The sequence below is a fragment of the Lithobates pipiens genome, unplaced genomic scaffold (genome assembly GCF_037356315.1).
Source record: "Lithobates pipiens isolate NorthernLeopardFrog02 unplaced genomic scaffold, aLitPip1_a1.2 Scaffold_22, whole genome shotgun sequence".
Lineage (NCBI taxonomy): Eukaryota > Metazoa > Chordata > Amphibia > Anura > Ranidae > Lithobates > Lithobates pipiens.
In genome coordinates, this window is record NW_027507784.1 from 325,947,259 (window position 1) to 325,961,943 (window position 14,685).

A 14,685-nucleotide genomic window follows, 5' to 3' on the forward strand; every position below is an offset into this window, starting at 1 on the left:
CTGATAGAAGAGGACTGAGCTGCACTAATTACACACCATCTAAACCCCTCTTCCCTCTCTCCCCTCCATCCTCTGACTCTCCCACCACCTTCATTATAGGAGAAATGTCAGAGCAATAAAAAAAGAGTCAGCCTGGCAGGAGGAACAAAATTCCTCTCCAATTCCACAATCCCACTTCAATGCTGCTGAACATCTGGACAAGGATACTTGTAACATGTTTCACCCCCTCTCTCTCTCTCTCCCTGCTTTGCTCTTTAATTGCATTGTTCTCTGGTTACCCCTGTGAAGGGGGATGGGACCGAAACTTCTGCACTCTCTCCTTCACTTCTGATTGGCCAGACTGCTGCTTTGCTCTGGTTGGCCGCCTGCAAATTCCACACTACCCCCTCTATGGTTACTTTTCAAACCCCCCCTCTACTCTGAATGTCCTGTCCAAGGATTTCCCAGAGCTAGGACTAGAGTGAAGGTATTCTGGACATGTAGGGGGTCCCATCACTCTAGGAACTGGATTTTCCCATGGCTGGTGGACATTTAAAGGGACTGTTTAGAGGAAAGTCAAACTAAGTCACCAGAACTGCTGGCCATGAGCTTCATCTACTGAGCTAGGAGAAGTTTTGAAGATGCTCAACCTTCTTCTGTGGATCTCCTTACTTGGGACCCTCAACTCTGTCCACTGCAACCCCCCTGAGAATCAGTGTAACTGGAGAGGGAGGTAAGTCACTGCCATTAACTGACTTACCCTACTAACTGGCTAAGCCAGAGACAGAAAGAAAGAACTAGGTGTAAATTATACTGTTATTTTTTATTTTTAAAGTGTGTGTATATATATATATATATATATATATATATATATATATATATATATATACCTTATAACAATGTTTTTTGCTGTTTTTTGGGGGGCTTTGTTTGTGTTCAACTGCGTTTAAAATAATTACATATAGTATTATGTTACTGCTGTTAAGTTATGTGTAGGGATTAAGTTACTTGTTGTTGCTTTTGCTTGTTGTCAGTAACAGTTTATTTACACACACACACACACACACACACACATATATATTATAGCTTTTTTTTTTTTTTATCTTTCTTGCTTTCTGTTTGTAACTTTTTTGCCAACTTGATTGATTTGTTGCTACTTTTTTTTGTTAAAAATAAATAAATTGATATATATATCTATCTATACATATACATATATATACATACATATATATATACGTGTGTGTGAGAGAGAGAGAGAAAAAAAAAATATATATATATATATATATATCTCAATTTATTTATTTGTTATGTTTACTTTGCTAAAGATAGCTTTTACATTGGTTTGTAACTTTCTAGTTTCTAACTTTCTCTATTTTCATGTTTCATTATTTGTTGCTGCATCATTTCTTTTTTTTTTTTTTTTTTTTTTTTTTTTTTTACTGTATCGTTTTTTTTTTAAATTCTTTAGAGTTTCAGAACTCTGCTTAACAACGAGTTACTTTTTACAAGCTTTTTATTTGTTACTTTTTTCTTAATTTACTTGTTATTGTTGTCTAAAGTGTTTGCTGTATATTACACAGGGCAGATGCTTTTTCTTCCTTGCTGTATAAGCAGTTATTTTTGTTGTTGTTGTTGTTGTTATGGCTGTATAAAATGCGGTTTTGTTTTGCAACAAAACATTTTTGAAGTTTATTGAAGACCACAGTCTTGGGGGGGTCTTTTCTGTGGTTGGCCAATTGGCACAGTTTAGTTAACACAAAACATTCCAGTGATTTATTTATTTTTTAGTTACATACATTTTACAAAAGCTGTGTCTGAATTTTTGTTTTTTGACATCTGTCTTTGGAAATGAACACATTTTTGGACTTATTGTTTTGAAACAGATTTTTTGTGGCTTTTGGGTGCATTTTTTCTTTTTTATTATTATTATTTTTGATCTGCAATACATGCAGGATTCTGCATCTTTAAATGCTGATTGCTGTAGTATGTTTTGGAAACATACTGACCTTTTTTTTGTTGTTGGTTTGCTATTGATGTATTTTTTTTTTTTTTTTAAGTTGCAGTGATTTTATTTTTTTTTTTTCTTACTTTCAGGAAAGGGTGAGTTAAATTGCATTGCTATCTGGAAGCCAAGTTGTCTGACTCAATAGCCACCTAATGACCTTCTGTAGAACTTTTAAGACTGTAATACATCACTAGAGACAGGCAGACTCCCAGCATGCATCTCTCTGCTGGCCTGTTAACCCTTTCAGTCATGTGATCAGCTGATGCAGAGCTGGATAGTGTGGGCGCAATTCTGTTGAAGCAAGCTGTGTGAACTTTTTATGTTATTGTCCTTTTTTTTTTCTTTTTTTTTTTTTCTGTTAAGCACTATTTTACACCTAAGATGGTCAGACAATGTATTTCAGTTACAGCTTTAGTTACCATTCCTTTTTTTTTTTTGTTTAGCATAAACCATTTTAGAATAATGTGTATATATTTTTTTAATTATATTATATTTAAATAATATTTTTTACTTTTTGTTTTTTTTTAAATATATACTTAAACAATATATTTATCTAAGCAGAGTTAAGAACGGGCAACAATATAGACTAGATAATAATAATAATAATAATAATAACAATAATAATAATTTGTAAAAAAAAAAAAATATATATATATATATATATATATATATATATATATATATATATATATATATAATATATATATAAAATTATTATCTAGTCTATATCTTTGCCTGGAATTCCGTGTTAACTCTGCTTTATAGAAATATATTATATATATATATATGTATGTATAAATATAAATATATATATTGAACAGAACTCCAGGCAAAGATATAGACTAGATAATAATAATTATATATATATCTATGTGTATATATACACTAAGTTTTTTTTAAACACTGAGAAGCTACACTTTGGCATATCCGTACACATAACAACTATGGTGGCGCCAGAGGGGGCGGAGCCTAAACAAATTGGCACTATAGTTCCTCATTAGGGCTTGATCACACAAAATCATGCTGTCTTCTGCAGACTTGCATTCATTCTTGACGGCACCCCCACGCATCTGGCAAATGTGGGTGCATTTGCAGCCGCCAAAACGCATGGTCAGATAGTAGTGCCGTGCGATTTGGTGCAGCGCCATTATAAAAAGAAAAAATGCTCCTGCCCTACTTTTTTTTTTTTTCATGTTCCCCTGCATTTGGAAGTCTATTGAAATTCATGGGCTGCCCTAAATGCGTCGTGCAGAAAACAAGCAAAAAAGCGCAACCTCAGACGCACCTTTATGGTGTGGACGAGCTCTTAAGGTGGACTACAGAACACCTCCCCTATGTTCTGGAGAACAGAATAGGGGAGGTGCTCTGCAGTTCTAGCAAACTTCCTGTTCCAGGGGTGACAACGCTGTTCCTCCAAAGATACAGGGTGAGTGAGCGTTGTCACGCTAGGGCAGGAAGTGTGATACTGGCAGGATCACCAGGTGAAAATAAAGGAGAAAAATCTGAAATAAAGCCTAAAAATAAAGCTTATAGCAGACCTAGAGCTCAGTATGATGGTACTCACTAGTCCGGGGTGCAGGGATGGGGCAAGGCAAGTGCAGAACTGCAGTCTATGAAAGGCGTTGTCGCCCCCCTACAGCCATATAGCAGTGCAGCCGTGGGTGCATTGGCGGGTAAAGCAGTCCCTGTATTTGGTGTCAGTTTGGCTGGAGTTGTCCTTTATTAGTCCATCAGACAGATCCCTCTTTCCGGAGCAGGAAGCAGAATGTCATCAATAACTCCTGTTGGAGGAACTGAAGACACTGGATGAGGCCCGGGGCCCCTGAGCTGATCTCACTCAGGAAGTCATAAGCGGCTGTTATATCATTTATACATCCCGGAGTTTGTTATTTTATCTTCCAGAAAATGGGATGGAGCCATGACGGAGGACGCGTCTGCTGCCTGTGGGACAATAACCGGAGACCTACTGGCCCCCTGCGTCCAAACTATTGCCCGTAGCATCCCCGCATCTCATGGGGGCACCTTTTTTCGGGCTTCTTTACAAATGCATATTTTCTGCACATAAAGCAATTTCTTGCTGGCGGAAGATCCCGTGTAAAATATGCATCCGGGCGCTTTCAGACACGTACAGTGTTTCGATGTGCGCAATACTTTTTTTCAATTAAATGAATGGCTATGCATTTCCGTGCGTACACATTTAGTGACTCCAAGGGTATTCAAACCCAAGAATAAAAATGTAATACTACATTTCAGCTTACCAGTCCTTAGGTGTGTTGGCGGCACCATTATTAGGTGTGGTGGCAGCACCATTATTATTTATTTATTAATTTTTTCAGTTTTGTTTTTAGGTTCACCTGGTGATCCTGCCAATATCACACTTCCTGTTATAGGGTAATGAAGTTAGAGAGAAAATTTTCCAGCAGCAAATTTTGCCTTTTATTCAAAAAACAGGATCACAATATACAGGCCACAGCAGGGCAGTCAGTAGAGGTGACGCGTTTCACACTACAAACAGTGCTTACTCATATTGCTTTGGGTAAGCACTGTTTGTAGTTACATAGTTACATAGTTACATAGTTATTAAGGTTGAATAAAGACACCAGTCCATCCAGTTCAACCTGAGTGAGTGTCTACAATTGTCCCTATCCCTTTACATTGCACACTCACATTGGACCCTACCCTCAAGGAGCCCACAATCCAAGATCCCCATTCGTATACTAGGGCCAATTTTAGACAGAAGCCAATTAACCTACCTGCATGTCTTTGGAGTGTGGGAGGAAACCGGAGTACCCGGAGGAAACCCACGCAGGCACAGGGAGAACATGCAAACTCTAGGCAGGTAGTGTCATGGTTGGGATTTGAACCAGTGACGCTCTTTACTGCTAGGCGAGAGTGCTAACCACTACACCACTGTGCCGCCCCAAACGCATCAGCTCTACTGTCCGCCCTGCTGTGGCCTGTATTTTGTGATCCTGTCTTTTGAATAAAAGGCAACATTTCTTTTTGAGTGCGGCTGTCCAGAATTTCCTCTCTATCTTCATTGCTACATGCATTGCCAGCACCTATGGGTTCTAATACTGGAGGAGAAGTTTCAGTTTCGGCCGACCTACCTGGAGCGGTGGTGTTTCTTTCTCTATCTTGATCTCCTGTTATAGTGTGACAGCGCAAACTCACTGTAATGTAAGGAAGAGCAGCGTTGTCACCCTGGGACAGAAAAATTTAGCTAGAACTAAAAAAAAACACCTCTGAAAACATAAGAGGGGGGTGTAGCCCACAGCATAGGCATGCGCACAGGGTATGCCGGGTGGGCCTGGGCACACCCTAATCACCTAATGCGCATTAGTATTATCACTCTGTGCATGGGAAAGATCTCCCTCTTACCGGCTTACCATAAGTGAAGTGCTTACATACTTCTTTCACTGTGTAGGCAGGGAAATCAATGTGTCGGGGTCATATATATAGACACAAACATGCGCATGCGAGTTTGAGTTTGGGGTGCACACCCTAATGCAAAAGGCTGCACACACCTATAGTCCACAGACATAGCTTGGAACAATGTTGACTGATGTACTGATAAGAATGCAGCCCAGCTAAAGAGTTTACAGGAAGGTATCAGTTCACAAGATTTCTGGCAGGATCAACTACTATTTTTTTTTGTTTTCGTTTTTGCACTTATCGAACAGATATAAAAAAACGTTTTTTATTTAACAGATTAAAAGGGATCACTATGACGCATGACGCCAGGCATTGTGCATATGCTTTTTTTTTTTTGCGCACTTTCATGCTTGGGCAACCCTGTGGCCGCTGTTTGGTTGCTTTGGATAATGTTATGGATACCTAAAGTCATCAGTTTGTTTGGAAATGAATAGTGGTACCTACAGATAACTGTTGCAGTATACTGAGGGAAACAATCTTGGCCACACACCAGTCTGAAGACCCATAAGTTTACCATACATGGTACAATGGGTTAGTACAATCTCCTTCAGATCTACCTACAAATATTTAGAGCAAGAGCTTGCCTGATCAAATACACATTAAAGGGATTGTTCGAAAAGTCTTTTGCTGGTTAATAAATCTAATTGCGATTGTACAGAGATTATACAATCAAATTGTAATCTCTACGGGAAGCTTTGATTGTGGTCTGTTTCATTGGCTTTCAACCACTGGGCCATGGCCCATTGCCAGGTCATGGCCTCTCTTCTCCTGGGTCAACAGTGAGCTGCAGATCCCCTACCCTACCACAGTGCCTCCCAACTTCCATAGTGCCACCCAACCTCTCACAGTGGTCCGCAGTGCCCCCAACCTCACACAGTGCCCCTAGGCCCCCTAAGAGCCCTTAGTTCCCTCAGTGTCACCCAACCTCTCAGTGCTCTGCAGTGCTTCTTAACTTCACACAGTGCCCCTAGACCCCCTTAAGAGTCCTCAGTCCCCTCCGTGCCACCCAACCTCCAATAGTGGTCCGCAGTACTCTTCAACCTCACACAGTGTCCCTAGGCCCCCGAACAGCCCTCAATACCACCCAACCTCCCATAGCGACCCACAGTGACCCTCAAACTCACACAGTGTTTATAGGCCCCCAAAACATCCCTCAGTTCTCTTAGTGACACCCAACTTTCCATAGTGGCCTGCAAGGCCTCTCAACCTCACACTATGCCCCCAGGTTCCTCAAGAGCCTTCAGTCCCCGCAGTGCCTACCAGCCACCCACAGTACCCCTAAGCTCTCTAAAGTGCCCCACCCCCCCTTCATAGTGATAGTGCCCCAACAGTGTCTCACAGTCTCCCACATTGCCCCTGCAAAACCCTCACCCACCTGGAGACATCCCAAGCCCCCTCCAGAGATCCCATACCCCCACGGTTGCCACTAGTTCCTTCCAGAAACCTCAACCCCTACAGGGGCACCAAGTCCACTGTAAAGTCCTCTAACCCCCTTCAGATATCCCATTCCCCACAGTTGTCTCCAGGTTCCGTCAGAAAATGCAAGCCATTCAGGGCCACAAATCTGCTGCAAAGTTTCCCAGCCCTCTCTAGTTTTCCCATTTCCCACAGTTGCCCCCAGATCTGTCCAGAAACCTCCACCCCTAAAGGGCCACCAAGTCATTACTCTTTTTGTTACTGCTGGGGCATGGAAAGTTTTTGAAGAAATTATTGGGGCAACGGTCTCCTTGAGGTTGATAACCACAGGTCTATGCTACCAGTAAAGTCAGCCATGCGTATCAGCGGGCATACCGGATGCCACCATGATTTACAAAATAACTGATAGGGCACGGTCGGTTGCAGAATTATTATTTTTTTTAAATCAACCAATCAGATTCCAGAGGCCATTTTGGATCTGTTGCTAGGGGTAATGTGTTTGTGGTCTTTAGCAGCAGTCTCTATCACTGGGACCTATTGCCTCTTTTAAAGTAGATCTGCCATGAAGAAATACGGGGGTTGCCTCAACTGGCCCTTTAAAAAAAAAGAAAAATGCTTCTTGCCTGGCTCTTACACTCAGCCGCTGCTTTGACTCAGAATAAATATGCAAATCAGTCAGGGAAAAGTCAGGAATACTTATTGTTTGAGGGGTCAGTAATGAAACTAGAGGTTTGGAATGGCAGCCAGCCAGTTGGCATTTTCTGGAAAGCAATGGTAGCATCCGCACTTCTCAGATGGCCAATTTTGTTTAATGCAGCATGTTGACACCAGTGGTTATTTTCTCCTTAGTTAATGTTTTCACACACAGCTAAAGCCTTTCACCCTAAATCAACTCCAACATCTGTCACGCTGCACCTTTAAGGATGTTGCCAGCTGCTGTGCATGTCTTTCATTGAAGACTGCGGCCAATTTCTGAGCTGACAACTCTGCGGGCCCTGGGTTACACGCCAAGGGTCAATTGCTTTTCCCAGAACGCCAGGCAGCTCATCAGTAACCCCTTAGCGGCTAAAACCGCCCGCAGCTGTGAAAGCGATCGCAATATATATAGTATATATAAAAAACAATACAAGTTTCCCTTCGGGCCCATTCACTCTGTGGCCCTTTGGGGCATATACACTATATTGTCAAAAGTATTGAGACACCCGCATGAGCTTTAATGGCATCCCAGTCTTAGTCCGTAGGGTTCAATATTGGGTTGGTCCATCCTTTGCAGCTATAACAGTTTCAACTCTTCAGTGAAGGCTGTCCACAAGGTTTAGTAGTGTGTCTATGGGAATTTTGACTATTCTTCCAGAAGCACATTTGTGAGGTCAGGCACTGATGTGGACAAGAAGGGCTGGCTCACAGTCTGCGCTCTAATTCAACCCAAAGGTGTTCTGTTGGGTTGAGGTCAGGACAGTTAAGTTCCTCCACCCCAAACTCTCTCATGCATGTCTTTATGGACCTTGCTTTGTGCTCGGATCCAAATCATTTGGTGGAGGGGGGATTATGGTATGGGTTTTTTCTTTTCCCGGGATTGGGCTTGGCCCCTTAGTTCCAGTGAAGGGAACCCTTATGCCGTGTATACACGATCGGACTATCCAGCGGACAATCCAACGGACTTTGCAGCTGAGGCCTGCCGGACTTTCAAGCAAACGGACTTGGCTACACACGATCACTCCAAAAGTCCAACGGATTCGAACGTGATGACGTAGAATAAAGAAGCTCATAGCCAGAAGCCAATAGCTGCCCTAGCGTCGGTTTTAGTCCGTGGGACTAGCACACAGATGAACGAATTGTCCGCTAAAACGTGAGCCCAGCGGACAATTTTGAAGTAAGTCTTATTTCTAGGTCTGCTGGACTTTTGGGAAGAAAGAGCCCACACATGATCGAATTGTCCAGCGGAAAGTCTGATCGTGTGTACGCGGCATTAAGGGTATCAGCATACCAAGACATTTTGGACAATTTCATGCTCCCAACTTTGTGGGATCCATTTGGGGATGGCCCCTTTGTGCACTGGTGTGCAGTCATGTTGGAACAGGAAGGGGACATCCCCAAACTGTTCCCACAAAGTTGGGAACATGAAATTGTCCAAAATGTCTTGGTATGCTGCCGCCTTAAGAGTTCCCTTCACTGGAACTAAGGGGCCAAGCCCAACCCCTGAAAAACAACCCCACACCATAATCCCCCCTCCACCAAATGATTCAGACCCGAGCACACGCAAGGTTCATAAAGACATGGATGAGCCTCCCAATACTTTTGACAATATAGTGTATGTAAGGCAGTGAATCTGACATTCACCAAACATTAAGAGCCCATTAGTGCATGTGCGTAGAGGTGCATTATTTGTAGCATTGGTGGGTGCACTGTCAAAGTGCCTTTTCTTTCTTACATTGACATGCCTTGTTGATGCATGTTGACACAACGTACAAAAACGCAAATAAAAAGATATTTTTCAGAACATACTACACTGCAACAGAGAGATAGGAGCAGGCACTATTTTTACTTTAGGGAACCTGGGCATATGGACTTCTGGATTCCCATCTTTACATTTTTGCTTGATGGGTTTTCCATTGACGCACAACGGGAAGTGAGAGGGAATCTCTCTAAAAGGCCACAGGAACAAATGTCCCCATTGGAAGGTTTCTTTCATTCCATTGACAACTCAGATTTAGGATTTTCCATCATGGAGACAAGAACAAAGAGTAAATCTTCCTAATGATGACAGAGACAGCAATAGAAACCTAGTAGAGATTGTAACCCTTTCCTACCCCATCCAAAAATATAAAAAATGGTTTAGATAGACTTTAAAGGTCAATAAGTAATGAATGAATAGCTCCAACGCAACATGTGTCTATTTTAAAGACACATGCCTATGTGGAAATGGGTCCAAAGGTGTTCAGCTCTTTTTTTTTTTTTTTTTAATCTTCCATTTATTTTATACTGTAATGAAGGCAACGGGAGTTTAAAAAAAAATTCCCCCTGTAGTAAAAAAAAAAAAAAGCTGGGCTGACCCATTGGGACTTTATGAAGCAGAGAAGCCCACCAACCTCCTCCCAGACCCCAGTGTTGACTGACCCATTGATGTAGGATTGCTGCAAACATCATTTAGGCCATCATTTCTCAACCTTTTTACCCCAGAGGAGCCTTTGAAATCATTTTCAGATCTTGAAGAAACCTTGCTAAAACGAATTCTTTGGGGATCAGTGGGAAAACACATTTGTGGTCAATGATTTATTTTATTTCAGGTACTTATATAGCGCTGTCTATTTACGCAGTGATTTACATATACAGTGTACATTCACATCACTCCCTAACCTCAAGCAGCTTACAACCTAAGGTCCCTAACACACATTCATACATATACTAGGGCCAATTTAGACAAGTTCCGATTAACCTACCAGCATGTCTGTAGAGTGTGGGAGGAAACCGGAATAACCGTAGGAAACCCACACAGGCACAGGGAGAAAATGAAAACTCCAGGCATATGATGTTGTGGTTGGGATGATAAGAATGTTCCTTGTATTGGAGGTCAATGGGAAGATTGTCACCCTTACATTGGTGATCAGTGGGAAGAATGCCCCTTAAATTGGTAATCAGTGAGAAGAGAGCTCCTTAAATTGGGGATCAGTGGGAAGAATGCCCCTTAAATTGGTGATCAGTGAGAAGAGAGCTACTTACATTGGTGATCAGTGAGAAGAGTACTCTTTACATTGGTGATCAGTGAGAAGAGTACTCTTTACATTGGTGATCAGTGGGAAAAATGCCCCTTACATCGGTGGTCAGTGGGAAGAATGCTCCTTACATTGGTGATCAGTGGGACGAATGCTCCTTACATTGGTGATCAGTGGGAAGAATGCCCCTTACATTGGTGATCAGTGGGAAGAATGCCCCTTACATTGGTGATCAGTGGGAAGAATGCCCCTTACATTGGTGATCAGTGGGAAGAATGCCCCTTACATTGGTGATCAGTGGGAAGAATGCCCCTTACATTGGTGGTCAGTGGGAAGAATGCTCCTTACATTGGTGATCTGTGGGAAGAGCACTCTTTACATTGGTGATCAGTGAGAAGAGCGCTCCTTACATTGGTGATCAGTGGGAAGAATGCCCCTTACATTGGTGATCAGTGGGAAGAATGCCCCTTACATTGGTGATCAGTGGGAAGAATGCCCCTTACATTGGGGATCAGTGGGAAGAGTACTCTTTACATTGGTGATCAGTGAGAAGAGAGCTACTTACATTGGTGATCAGTGAGAAGAGTACTCTTTACATTGGTGATCAGTGAGAAGAGCGCTCCTTACATTGGTGATCAGTGGGAAGAATGCCCCTTACATTGGTGATCAGTGGGAAGAATGCTCCTTACATTGGTGATCAGTGGGAAGAATGCCCCTTACATTGGTGATCAGTGGGAAGAATGCCCCTTACATTGGTGATCAGTGGGAAGAATGCCCCTTACATTGGTGATCAGTGGGAAGAATGCCCCTTACATTGGTGATCAGTGGGAAGAATGCCCCTTACATTGGTGATCAGTGGGAAGAATGCCCCTTACATTGGTGATCAGTGGGAAGAATGCTCCTTACATTGGTGGTCAGTGGGAAGAATGCTCCTTACATTGGTGGTCATCGGGAAGAATGCTCCTTACATTGGTGGTCATCGGGAAGAATGCTCCTTACATTGGTGATCAGTGGGAAGAATGTTCCTTACATTGGTGATCAGTGGGAAGAGTGCTCCTTACATTGGTGATCAGTGGGAAGAGTGCTCCTTACATTGGTGATCAGTGGGAAGAGTGCTCCTTACATTGATGGTCAGTGGCAAGAATACACCAATTTTCATGGTGGTTAGAATGACACTCTTACAGGCAGCTAAAAAGATACAGTAGGTGTCATGCTGCTGGCTCTACCAAGCAGTGTTGGCTCTGGAACTATGCAGGTACCATCAGATGGGAGGCCAAATAGCCACTGCTATGGAAACACTAACAACATTGGAGTAACACTGGTGACTGATTTAGGATAATGTCTGCACCAATTTCCATAACACCCATAGCATTTGACATTGTAGTTACAATACATCTGCTTGTAAGCTAGGCTGAGGTTACTGTTCTATGTTATTAGCAATTTGGGACTCAAGGAGGCTCAACACAGAATGCCTCTGGTCAGTGGTATTGATCATTGCGGGGAAGTCTTCTATGTTTGAGAAAATATCTTTTTCTGTGGCACAAATATTTTTGTATGCTCTTATATACTGCTAAAATCCTCCTCATGATAATTGCTCTAGCACAAAAACACAGTTTAAGTCAGTCTGCATTGTTTCTTGACAGAATTGGTCAAACACGTATTTAGTTGGACAAAAAGTATCCTTTGCTAATTTTATGATCACATTAATTATCACATATCAAGAATGAAAATGAAAAAAAAATCTAAATTACTCAACTCTTTCTAGTACAATAATGTCCACTTTAGATTGGCTTGTGTCCTTTTTTTAGGGAAAACACTTTCTTCTATTTTCCCTATCAGTGTTTCCTCCTGTCCCCTATTACTCTATTACTTGCCCCTAGGTAGAAAGAAGGTCAATGTTTTCATACACAAAGACTGAAGAGCACACAAGGATGCTTGTGTGTCTGATAAATAGAAAGCTTCTCCTTTTGTTTCTGATCCCCTAGACATGGGGTGCATTTCAGAGGTAGTAACTGTAGGCTTGAGACCTGGTACGCTTGGCTGGAGACCTGGGACACTTGGCTAGAGACCCAGGGCACTTGGCAGGAGACCTAGGGTTCTTGGTTGGAGAACTAGGGCACATGGCTGGAGACCTTGGGCACTTGGATGTAGACCTAAGGTACGTGGCTGAAGACCTGGGGCCATTGCTCCAAATGCAATGGCTTAGCGAAGTCCCTTGCATATGATTACCATGGCAACATCATTCTCAGGTTGTCATTGACAAAATGAATCCCTCTCCCAGATATTTCATTTTGCCAGTTGCTTTGTTTTATGGTAATTAGTCTACCCTTTGCATTTCAGAGGTAGTAACTATAGGCGTGAGACCTGGTACACCTGGCTTGAGACCTAGTACGCTTGGTTGGAGACCTTGGTCTCCTGGGGCACTTTATATTATTCTTTATTTTTGCCAGTTGCTTTGTTTTATGGTAACCAGTCAACCCTTTGCATTAGACAGTAGGATGATGATATAAGGGCTATGCTATGTCATCTTTATGAAACAGTAAATGAAGCAGAAAGTGATTTAGTTTGGGACAATGATGATCATCAATTCAAACTCTTATGCTTTTCCATCTTCTTTTATCTACAGTGGTCTGTCCTTGGAACCCAGATCTGTGGAGCAAGTCTTATTGCGCTGTGCAGAGGGAACAGTGGAATGGTTGTACCCAACAGGAGCTCTACGCCTCAGTCTGGAACCCCGCCAGCCCTTGGGCTCTCCAGGGTCTGGGCCCAGCCGCTTCACAGCCTGTATAAAACCGGTAGCCACGTTCCGAGGGGCACAGCTATACTTGGAAAAAGAAGGCATACTAAAACTACTGCTATCAGAGAAAGGCCCTTCTCCACATTCCAAGGTCCATTGCTTCAGTTGGCATCCCCACCAGAAGGTAGCGCTATTTCTGCAAGCCACCCCTCACCAGGACATTAGCCGACGCATCGCTTCTTTCCGATATGAGCTTAGAAGTGACTGGGATGGACAGTTAGCTCTACCTCTTAACAAGCTGAGCATGGAAGGTGAGTTGAGTGTTAACTTCTTCCTCTCTGCATTCTTTCCGTTTGCAATATATTATGGATTAAAGCGTATATAAACCCTAGAAGAAAAAGGTAATCTATTGCAAGCTTTTTGGCCCCTTTCACACAGATGGACCCTTCGTCTGTTTTTCATCCATCCGTTAAAAAAAAAAACAGATCGGACAAAAATGCATGTAAACGGATGAACGGTCCGTTTTTGCATGAAAAAATGCCTCAGGGACTCAAGTGGTTGAGGACTCTAGCAGATGTAAAAAAAAAACAGATGAAAAACTGATGTTAACTTCATTCGTTTTTTCTTTGAAAAAAATTGACTGAACTGATCAAACGAACGGTCTGTCTGTGTGAAAGGACCCTTAAGCTTATTTCTTTTGTTTTAACCTGGTGATCTTACCAGTAACACACTTCCTGTCCTAGGGTGACAACGCTCATTCACTGTATCATCTGTAAAGAAACAGCGTTGTCAGCCTAGGACAGCAGTATAGAACACTTGCCTCTCTACTCTTCTAAAGAAATGTGTGTGTGTTGGGGGTCGGGGTGTCCTGTGGTTCACAGAGATTGCTGGGAATAATGTAAGGCTGGTCATACACTCCTAGATTTATCATCATTCCCTCCATCCACACTAAACAGTACAAATGGCTGAATCTCACCCACACATAGATGAATGGGGACTTTGGGTTTGCATACGTTTTAAAGGTCAACCTCACGCAAAACTCAAATTTCAGTTTTGCGTGGGTGTTGGTAATCTAAACCACATACTGAGTTCTGATAGCTCTTGGGACCCCAGTGGTGAAATATTCCTAGCTATGCATGGGACAGCAACAATAATTCACACAGTCGGGTGCAATGCAAAACTTGTATTGAATTAATGTAGAAATAGATCACAAAAAATCCAGCGGGAAGGCTACCCAGCCAGGTGCACTCACAGTTTCTACGTGAAGGAGCAGATTTCAGCCATACTGACAACGTCTGTTGAGTGGGAGCAGAATGCGGCCTGGCCAGTTGTGCCCAATCGGGAAGGTGTCCAGAAGAGATGGGAACCTATGCTTTCCCTCCTCATCGGGAACCTTTCCC

General features: G+C 42.5%; 1 protein-coding gene across 1 annotated transcript in view; it reads left to right on the forward strand.

Annotated features, from left to right (window-relative positions):
- The first annotated feature begins 247 nt into the window (after positions 1 to 247).
- The window catches only part of METRN (meteorin, glial cell differentiation regulator), a 28,366-nt gene continuing 13,928 nt past the window's right edge, over positions 248 to 14,685 (forward strand). The window contains exons 1-2 of the mRNA XM_077449560.1: positions 248 to 712; positions 13,175 to 13,596. Coding sequence (XP_077305686.1) covers positions 621 to 712; positions 13,175 to 13,596 — 514 coding nt within the window. The 5' untranslated portion in view covers positions 248 to 620. The remainder of the gene's footprint in view (positions 713 to 13,174; positions 13,597 to 14,685) is intronic.